At 44.8% G+C, this 10,828-nt stretch overlaps 1 protein-coding gene across 1 annotated transcript; it reads right to left on the bottom strand.

Annotated features, from left to right (window-relative positions):
• Nucleotides 1-356: 356 nt before the first annotated feature.
• Nucleotides 357-1,046, bottom strand: LOC310854636 (polyubiquitin-B-like; the record flags this gene model as incomplete). The annotated part of the gene is made up of 1 exon (XM_083759311.1): nucleotides 357-1,046. The coding sequence occupies one exon, from the start codon at nucleotides 1,044-1,046 to the stop codon at nucleotides 357-359; it is 690 nt and encodes a 229-aa protein (XP_083615437.1).
• Between the last annotated feature and the right edge of the window lie 9,782 nt (nucleotides 1,047-10,828).

Below are 10,828 nucleotides of genomic sequence, written 5' to 3'. Positions count from 1 at the left end.
TACATGTCAGACAGAGCATTAGAGAAGGCTATGATGGACCAGAGGTAGTTACTGTATCATTGCCATTTATCAATGTTGTACAGGTGATTAGTCTATGCAAGACTGGCCAGACAAATATCATAGTGTATACAGTATTTATAATAGTGGTGCTCTTTGAACCGCAGGTGACTCTGGACAGACAACCAGAGGCACCTTACTCTTTGTCATCATGGTAGGCCTACACGCTCTTATTTTGGTGAGCCATCTCACCAGCTCTCACCTTTTTTGTAATCTTTTTTCTAGATTATTTTGGGGGGTAAGGGGCAATACCCACTTCTCATGTAATTGATGCTATTTTAAACATTTAAGATTATGATTTACTGCCCTCCCCTCAGACGCAGTACAAGGTGGAGGGTAGATTCTTTCTGGATGTTGTAGTCAGACAGGGTGCGGCCATCTTCCAGCTGCTTGCCAGCAAAGATAAGTCTCTGCTGGTCAGGGGGAATGCCTTCCTTGTCCTGGATTTTGGCCTTGACATTCTCAATGTTGTCGCTCGGCTCCACCTCCAGGGTGATGGTCTTGCCGGTCAGAGTCTTGACAAAGATCTGCATTCCTCCCCTCAGACGCAGTACAAGGTGGAGGGTGGACTCCTTCTGGATGTTGTAGTCAGACAGGGTGCGGCCATCTTCCAGCTGCTTGCCAGCAAAGATAAGTCTCTGCTGGTCAGGGGGAATGCCTTCCTTGTCCTGGATTTTGGCCTTGACATTCTCAATGTTGTCGCTCGGCTCCACCTCCAGGGTGATGGTCTTGCCGGTCAGAGTCTTGACAAAGATCTGCATGCCTCCCCTCAGACGCAGTACAAGGTGGAGGGTGGACTCCTTCTGGATGTTGTAGTCAGATAGGGTGCGGCCATCTTCCAGCTGCTTGCCAGCGAAGATCAGCCTCTGTTGGTCAGGGGGAATGCCTTCCTTGTCCTGGATTTTGGCCTTGACATTCTCAATGTTATCGCTCGGCTCAACTTCCAGGGTGATGGTCTTGCCAGTCAGGGTCTTCACAAAAATCTGCATGTTTGTACAATTTGAGCCGTGAGTCTGCTAAACTTACTGATATGATTCTCTTAGGATGCTCTAAATAATCTCAAACAGCACTTTACAAACTGGTGAAATTGACTGTCCTCTCTCTCTTTTATGTTGAAGGAGATGTCACAGTTCCGACGTCGGTTCTGACCTCACAATGTGAATGTCTCCAAAATTAGAAATTCTAGTGAACTACCCTGTGTTGGAGTACTTATTGCAGTGCTGTTATCAGAGTACTTGGAGCCTAAACTGTATGACATCAGTCTACAGCCCTATGATGTCAGTACTGTGGCATCAGGCATCTCCATATTATTTGGGCAAATACAAATTATTGTATTGCCCCCGCTGCCAGGCTTCCACCCTCCATATATGGAGCTGACCTGTTTTGACATTCCATATGTTGATTGATCTGACCTCATCAAACCCTGTACACTCAGACACGCTCCATATATGGCCAGAACAGAATTCATTCCATATGTTGATCTGACCCCCCCATTCCAAAGCGCTGGCGCTCGCCCAGCAGTCTACACACACACACACACACACACACACACACACACACACACACACACACACACACACACACACACACACACACACACACACACACACACACACACACACACACACACACACACACACACACATTGCCAGACATGAGAGAGAGCCTCTGAAAATATGGTAATATTGAGGGGTCCCTTTGAGGTGTAGCCCCAGGGCCCAGCCCCGGACACATGCATCCTCTATTTGAGCGACCACATCAAACACGAGGTGGATGCTGGCAAATACTGTGGCATGGTCATGCTGGACCTCCAAAAGGCTTTCGACAACGTAAACCACTCCATACTGATTAATACGTTTAAAGCAATTGATTTTGATAGCACATCAGTGAGCTGGATGCAATTCTACCTGAGGGGAGACTGGAGAGCACAGATGGTGGAGGTGAATGGAACCTCGCTGATAACAAACTATCATTACTGAAAAACTGAATCCATTCTCTTTGGATCAAATAGTATATCTCAGAAAGGCCGGGGGCTTCTCAGTTAAAGTGGGTGACAATATTATCACAATAAGTAAAGATGAAATTACCACCTATAGGTTCCATCCTGAGGCAAATCTATCCTGTGATTAAATGGTCACCAATGTAATCCAAAATGTCAACCTGATTCATTGATTGATTAAAGTATTTATTAAAAATTTGCATAATTACAGTGCATTTCAAGCACAACTCAATACAAAAACTGTCAACTGTGGACGACATGCACACTGATAAAGCATTACACTTGTTGGGTCCACCCTTTTATTTCATCAGAACTAGAGACGTACAAATACACTTCTATATCAAAGAACAAGATTCCTGTATACAGCATGGTTCCCAGACTGGTGCGTGCACCCCTTGTGGTGCGCGAGCGCCTTCTAGGGGGTGCGCGACATGAAAAGGCTAATGGTGGTGCTATGGTTTTATTTTAAATAAAACCCAGATTCGGCTCAAACAAGGGGTTAAATTAATTTCTCTCCTATATGCCACAAAAATGTGGAACGCCATTCCAACAGCCGTTCAAAACTGGCCCCTGTAAAAGTCCCCCCCTCTATTTTCCTATACTGTTCTGTTCACGTATTCCCTTTTTTCTAACTGTGTACTTGATGATTTTTATTTTTTATTTTACATACATGTAGATGCGTGTCTTTTGATTTTTGATTGGTATTAATTGAAGTTGGTACAACGCATGTTCAGGAGGAAGACCGTGCCTTCTATGATAAATCGTTTACTAACATAACCATGGTAACCATCCAGTACCCCCCATCGACTATCTACCATGGTAACTGATAGCATTCCACCCAAACCCCTCCCCTTCTCCACGTATTTATACCTGCACGTCTACCTGCCATTTCGTGCTTCGTTCTTCGTATCCCTCCCTCCCTCCCTTTTCCAGACCTAGAGTCTGGTCAGTCCGACTTTTCTTCCGCCGCCAAGGGGAAGTTTTTGTCACCACTTTCTGACTTTCTTCCGCCACCAAGGGGAAGTTTTTGTCACCAAGTTCAGAAATGGCTTGCGCCCCGTCGCAATTGCCTACACAGGATAGGACAACGTCTGGTCTCCACAAGAGTACATTGAGTCAACTTGTTCTGCTCCACACTTTAATCAATTTAACCACAACCACATCCTTACTTTCAGGTTCCAGATGGGGGTCCTGAAATGACGGAGTGCACCGTGTCAGACGTCAGCCAATACGGACGCCCCTCTCTTCGGGCCGTCTCAGACGTCAAGACGGACGCCTCCCTTCGGACCCCATGCCAAATACTCAGGGTCCAATACCCCCCCCCCCCCCGGAACCAGGCCTTCGACTCCCCCTCCCCCCACAGGGCCACCCACGCCCTATCATCCTCACTTCCCCCAGGGGCCTAGTCTTCACTATCATCCCTCATCCCTTCACTCCCTCAAGATCCCCTCTGTAGCTCCAACTCATCCCCTCATCCTCACTCCCCCTCCCCACCCCCTCCTTGCACTCATTCACCCGGCTCCTGTACATGGCCTACGGCCTACATGGCCTACGGCCCACATGGCCCACGGCCTACATCCCAACATCCTCTCACCCCCTACCCCTTCCCTACATCCTCACACCCCCTCCCCCTTCCCAACCCGACATCCTCCTCCCTTCCCCCCTTCCCACACGGGACTCATCCCCACGAACAGTCAAGGCCATCCAATGCATCTCACCCCATGCATCATTCCACTCAATGCATCATTCCAATGCATCATTCATTCAATGCATCTCACCCCATGCATCATTCCACTCAATGCATCATCCCAATGCATCATTCATTCAATGCATCTCATTCCTATGCATCATTCCTTCTCATGTTCCACCTTTCTAAATAAATGCTAAACCATGTTAAACGATGTTCGATTGAATGCGTGGTCTGTACTAGTGAAAAAGGTCTATTTTTGATTAATTGAAAATGGAGGACCCTGATGTCAACAAGACTGAGTAGGCATACTTTTTCTGATGTCATCCTCTTTTTTGTATTGACCTGTAGGCTACCTTCCTAAGCTTCCTTAGACTTATGTACCCATTCTGCAATTTGTTAATAACATTTTCAATCAATCAATCAATCAATCAATCAATCAATCAATCAATCAATCAATCAATCAATCAAGGAAATGTTTTGTGTCCCAAGATTGTATTGAACATGGCAGATCTACAAGCTTACTGTGAGCTGTAGATCGGTTGAGACAATTGGGAGCTTGTAGATCGGCTATTTACAAATAATAGTATATAAAAATGTAATACGCTCATGTGGCCATATAATAGGCTAGTTAAGTCGCTTCTTTTGGGCTTGTTTTCATAGACCTGCTTGCTTATTTCTCTTTCAGAATCTGGCAACACTGACTGCCTGCTGCCTGGCTGTGGCTGTGGCTGCTTCTTAGCAACAGTAGTCGAGGAGGGAGGCAGGCAGCGGAGGCTGCCACGGCAACGAGGAGTGTGTGTGTCTGTGTGTCTGTGGTTCTCCTCCCCAGCTCCCCTCCATGGAGCTGCCACTGGGAGGACCCGCGCTGAGGCACTACACCCAGAGTAGACCCCGACCGCATCGCCACAAACACAACCACCGCCCCACCGGAAAATCACAACAGGTACACATGCTCTATCTGTGACTTCTTCTTCCCATATCTTTCGGCTAATTGCCATCAGGGTTTTGCCACAGTCAGTGTATCAGGTAAGGTACTGAGTGTCTGTGGCAGTGAGCCGAGAGGATAAGGACAGGTGGTGTGTGTGTGTGTGTGTGTGTGTGTGTGTGAGTGTGTGTGTGTGTGTGAGTGTGAGTGTGTGTGTGTGTGTGTGTGTGTGTGTGTGTATTTGTGCGTGTGCGCGTGTATGCGTGTGTGAGTGTGTGTGTGGAGAGAAAGACACAAAATGGAAGGGAGGGACAGGGAAGCAAAGTGATACGGTTGCCACGGTGAGAGGAAAGGGGGAAGGGAGGGATGCTTGAATTAGGCAGCAGCTGTGTGTGTGTGTGTGTGTGTGTGTGTGTGTGTATTGTCATGGGTGATAGTGTTCTAAATGAAGATTGCATTGCATCTTCTTCATTAACCTCTTAAACAATATTACTTCATTGACCAGTGTCCCCCAGGGGTCCACTTTGTCCTCTCCCTTTTTCCCTCTCTACACTATAAGGGTCTTTGCCGAAAATAGCCTTGTAAAAGGCGATATCTTCTTCATGGCATTCTGTTTGAAAATGCAGTGAGTGTAATGAATGTGTGCATTTATTCACTCCTGTATGTGTGAGTAAGTGCATGCGGAACCAGGCAATCTTGCATGCCCTTATAGTCTATAGAGGGACTTGTGTACATGATGTACGTACGTGTGTATTTGCGTGTGCGTGCGTATGTGTGTGCGCGCGTGATCTAATCATTGAGCTGGACTTGTTGTCACTGGTCTGTAGGACAATCACTTGTAGACAATCACATGTATCAGAATACATACACAATTCCCTCAGGGTAGGATATCGTTGTTGTCGGGCAGAAACCTCTTATCTTATTTTAACTATTTTTTTTGGTAAATGAACGCCCTACTTGATCACACTACAGCGTCACACAAGAGCATCAAAAGTGGCAGATCCACAAGATCGAAACCCAATCGCTTCGCTTTGAGCTTGTAGATCTGCTACTTTTGCTGTTTTTACATTTGAATCATGAAAAGTAACAGTTTTTGTGGACATAATGAGGTTTCCACCTGACAGAGACAATATATCGTTGCTGTCAGGCAGATAGCCTACCTTGTATCTCCGTATTTCAACTTTGTATGTTCTTTTTTTTTCTATTTTCATAAATGAATACCCAGCTTTGTCATGTGACAGTGTCAAGCAGAAAAAGTAGCCCATCTAACATGGTGTGAATTTTGTTGATCATTTTGGAACATTTCGATGAACCCTATAATGGCAATATGCCCAAAGTGGTTACGTCTGTCTGTGTGTTTTATTAGTATTTAACCAATGAAAAGTATTAACAAGAGATTGCTACTAAACAGCTAACTAACTACATTATTATTATTTGGAAATACAAGGTTTCCGCAAGACAGCGATGCTATGATTGATGATTGTGAAGTTAATATATCCTTGCATTTCTCTGTCTAATGCTATTACCAACGATAGAAAGAAGTTTCCAATATACATCCAATGTACATCCAAGGTATTGTCACCTTGATGATTACTGAGCAAGCAGGGTTTATGACTGGATCAATGGTCTGGGAATAAAACAGTAGAACATACATACAGTAGCCTACAACATTCTTCTCATTCACTCACCTTTGAAGAACTACAAATCTTAAGTGATTTCCATATCGTTATGAAAGAAGCAAATCATATTGCATCGCAATGCATTGTAGATCTGCTATTTTCACTATTTCTTATTTATGTTTTTCTTTAATTTATGGAACTGTAAAAAATAAATAAATAAAATAAATAGAATCCGTAAAAACTTTAAAAAAAGACCCGCAAACCCATGAAAATGTGTCACACTCCCGACCCATTTTTTGTAAAACAATGGGTTTTAATAGTACTTAGTACGTTCATATATTAAATATCAAAAATGGACACTCATCTGAATTTGCTATACCTTTAACACTGCACTGTTGTACACCTGTGTTGTCCATGTGTTTGTGTCTGTGTAGGAGCCAATCATTGAGAGCGACAATGAGGCGTATGAGAACATGATGGTGCGAGTGGACGAGGGGGTTGAAGAGTTCTTCACTAAGAGACTGCTTCCCTCTGACATCCTGTGAGTATTTCCTTTGTATTTGTCTAATCAATAGCACTCAATTAACTAAGTGGGCGAGCATCTCCACAACCTGTTATTAATGGCCAATGTTATACGCCATTGATCCTGGTTCCTTATTTTCTCTCGACACCAAATTACTTTGCAGAAAATAGCCGATCCACAAGCTCACAACGCATCGGGTTGCGGTCCCCCAGGGCTCTCTACTTGATCCTCTAGTTACAGTGGTTCCCAAACTGGGGGTCAGGACCAAATGATTTTGGGGGGGTCCTCATTAGGTCCTGATTAGAATAATGTGCAAAATTGTTTTCTCAGGCCTTGCAGTATAACTGTATATGGGTATCTGTGTAGCTGTAGTGGCTCAGGTGCCAGTCTGATGAGCTAATATCTCCCCCCCCCGGCCATGGACATTTTCCTTTAGATGGTGGCTTTCCACCAGGGGGGCAGTCAGACAGATATTTTGTGAAGCCTATAAGGAAATCGCGATTCACATGACCTGTTGTGGCGCTGTCATTGGACCCAGAAAAACCCATAGCCCCATAGAAGTCCATGTATTTGGGCCCAACTTCACCTAGACTGTATTACCTTAATAAACATGGTCATGAATACTTTCTGCTTCCAGTCACTAGTTTAAAGTCTCATTTCTAATGTCATAATATTCTTTTTGGAAAGTTATGGTCCCATTAATTAAAAAAATGACCATAAAGTTGCGTATGTTCTGAGGGGCGTGGCTACGGTTACAGTCTATGATCGGGATTCCCCTCCCACTCCAGTCAAAATAAAAACCAACGGAGAAGAAGGGGGGAAGTCCCGCCTCGTGTCTGGGCCAGCCAATGGCCAGCTGGGCCAAAACGGAGCCAGCCAATGGCCAGCTGGGCCAAAACGGATCTAGAAATATGGCGATTTACATCAGGAATTACCATAGAATTACAGGCTTCATTTTACGTCCATGTTAGACCCGGGGAACGCTTTGTCCATATTTTTTACAGTCTATGCTTTCCACGCGGGTAGCCTGGGGTCCACCTATGTTCTCTATGGCATAGGCAGCTCCCGGCAGGGAGAATCTAGACGCAGCTGCGCGACATGAAACTAATTATTAATTAGAGCGACAGAGAGAGAGAGGAGTGTGTGTGTGTCCCTGGGCAGACCTTAGCGAGGAGAGCGTTTCCGGGAATCTGTCAGTCAGCCGTGGAGGTGGAGCTTCTTTTCCATCCACCAGCTGTCTAATAACTCGGAAATGACGTCAAACGCAGCTTCTTCTGTCCGCGGCTGTCTGCTCATGGGGTCAGTGTGTGTGTGTGTGTGTGTGTGTGTACGGGTGTGCGTGTGTGTGTCAATTAGGGCTTCGAATCTTTGGGTGTCCCACGTTTCGATTCCGATTCTTGGGGTCACGATTCTCAATTCAAAAGCATTTTTCGTTCCAGGTTCAAACGATTCTCTATTCAAAATGATTGTCGATTCAATACATAGGATTTCATCACAATCTACTCCAGCCAACTGAAGTGACTATACTACAGTAACTTGAAAATGACTGAAGACATGTTTACTGTGTAGTGTAGTGAAAACTCCTGTAACTGTAACCAGGAAAAAAAAATGATTTTTGGAAATTAGTAATCGATTTTGAATCGTTCATAACGGGAATCGCGATTCTAATTTGAAATCGATTTTTTTTTATACCCAGGCATTATATCTGCACATTTTTGAGTGGTGCAACCACTCCAAGGAACAGAAATGTCTGTGTTCACCCGCCTATGTGTTGGTTCACCCACCCACCCACCTATGCACCTATGTATCTATATGACTATGAGCACCATTAGTACACTATTAGTACCAGTAGGGGCGCTGTTGTGCAGAAACAGAGAGTGAGATAGTGCTGCACTGTTGCTTGCTAATGAGAGAGAGAGAGAGAGAGAGAGGGGGGGGGGGGAGGGGAGTTGCACCACTCAGTTCACACGGGTGTGATTTTTAAAGTTACAGTTGAATGACTTTTAAGACCTTTTTAATACCAAATTGACGAAATTGTCAAATATTATGTAAGAAAGTCAAAGGCAAATATTGTGAACATTTTCACAATATTTATCGGTGAAGAAAAGAGTCAAACTAAATGTAATGCCTACAATTCCAAGTGCTTGTCAGGGTGGGGGGGTCCCCACACAAATATGAAAAGGTTTGGGAACCCTTGCTCTAGTATTTTACATACTCAAAGCTCTTTGCCTAAAATAGCCGAGTGCTGAGCTTGTAGACCATCTATTTCTGGTAAACGTTTGCCCCACAATAGATAAAATGGGGTTCAACAAGTCGCCATTAAATTGCTTCTGTAGAACTGTAAGTTCACTTACTGCCTGGTGGTAGTCTGGTGAAATGTTATTCATTTTTGTATCTTCTTTCAAAGGAAAAGGCTGTGTGATGAACCTTTGGCTACAGAACAAGACGTGTCACCTGCCAGCTGTGCACCTTGTCCACCCCCGAGCAAGACCCTCCGGAGGAAGCTGGGTGACTTCTTCACGCTGAGGAAGAGACGGCCTCTCAAATCAGAGGGCAGCCAGGAGGGACGGCCCAAGAAGACCTCCATTGCTGACCTCATCCGACCTCTCAGGGAGGTGGCGAGGGCAGAGAGGGACAGAGAGAAGATGAAAGAGCACCAGAAGGAGAACGGGAAGGCAGAGGTGCGTTTAGTAGGGTCGGGACACAACCCTGCAGGCTCAACAGGTCCATGATGTTCATAGGCAGGCTTCTGAACTGCCCACAGCCCAGTGGACCCACAGTGGACAGAAAGGGTGCCATATTATAATTAAAGGACCACTTCACCACTTTTCAAGCTATCTATATATAATTAGCCCTTCGCTAAGTCCCTCCCTCCCAAAACCGTCCTTGTCCTTCCAAGTTAGCAGTGAGGAGACAGGGCAAGCTGTCATTAGTATTATTGCCATCAGCTGGGTGGGTCAGTCATGTAATTTTCTTCGACATTTAGTCGTGTATATGTTCAACAACACAGCCATGCAAAGTAACATTGACAGCTATGGCGAAAGCTTGACTGCATAGTTGCTAAACTATTTGCAAAATCGCTTTTTGGGGTGGGAATGGGATTTAGCAAAGGGCTAATTGGTCCTCACTCCTCACTCCTCACTAATGTTCATGATACAATACCACAATTTCTTTCTACTCGTGTCTCATAGGAGGGCTGTGGGCAGTTCAGAAACCGTCCACCAGTGACATCATCATTAGGCAGATGTTTTAAAAACAAGATTTAAAAAAAATATATATATTTTGATTTTTATTATCGTGAGAATGATGGCCTCCATTGCTACTTTTCATTAGATTCCCCATCGATGATGTCACTGGTGGACGGGTTTATGAACTGCCCACAGCCCTCCTATAAGACACAGACAGTATCATGAACATTAGCGAGAACCAATTATATGAAGATAGGTTGAAAAGTGGTGAAGTGGTCCTTTAGTTTAATTAAAATTACCAACCCTATCTCACAGAATATAGGAACGAAATTGCAATACCGTAGATAAACGACTAATAGAGCCAAAAGTCTGTTCAAATGACACTGAAATACCTCCCCAGTCCCCATAGACAATGACGGAGGGGCGCTTCGCAACGCTCAGCATGGTGACTCACTCGGCTAGCGCCTCACTCTGCAGTGCTTCACATGGCTCAAGTTCGGTAAAGCCGACTCAGCCCTGTCCGAGTTGCAATCCCCCCCCCGTCTGTCCGTCCGAGTAAATAATGTAAAATGTTATACTTTAGTTATTGAAAAATAGCAATAGCTCTACAAGCTCATAGTGCCGTGCTACGAGCTTGTAGGTCTGCTAATTATTTTTAATTGTGAAAATGAGGCGCAAATCTTTGAATATGTATTCTTTCAGAGCCAACGTTTTTAACTCAAATCCTTGCTTCTGGGGGGGTCCCTGCAGGAACAACATATATTCAGATGGGGGTCGGCGGCCAATTACATATAATCTTGGGGGTCCTTGACATGAAAATGTTTGAG

Source organism: Protomyctophum parallelum (assembly GCF_964188405.1).
Source record: "Protomyctophum parallelum genome assembly, chromosome: 2".
NCBI classification, from domain to species: Eukaryota; Metazoa; Chordata; class Actinopteri; order Myctophiformes; family Myctophidae; genus Protomyctophum; species Protomyctophum parallelum.
The sequence above is the reverse complement of the archived record's forward strand: the minus strand, read 5'-3'. Positions and strand labels throughout refer to the sequence as shown.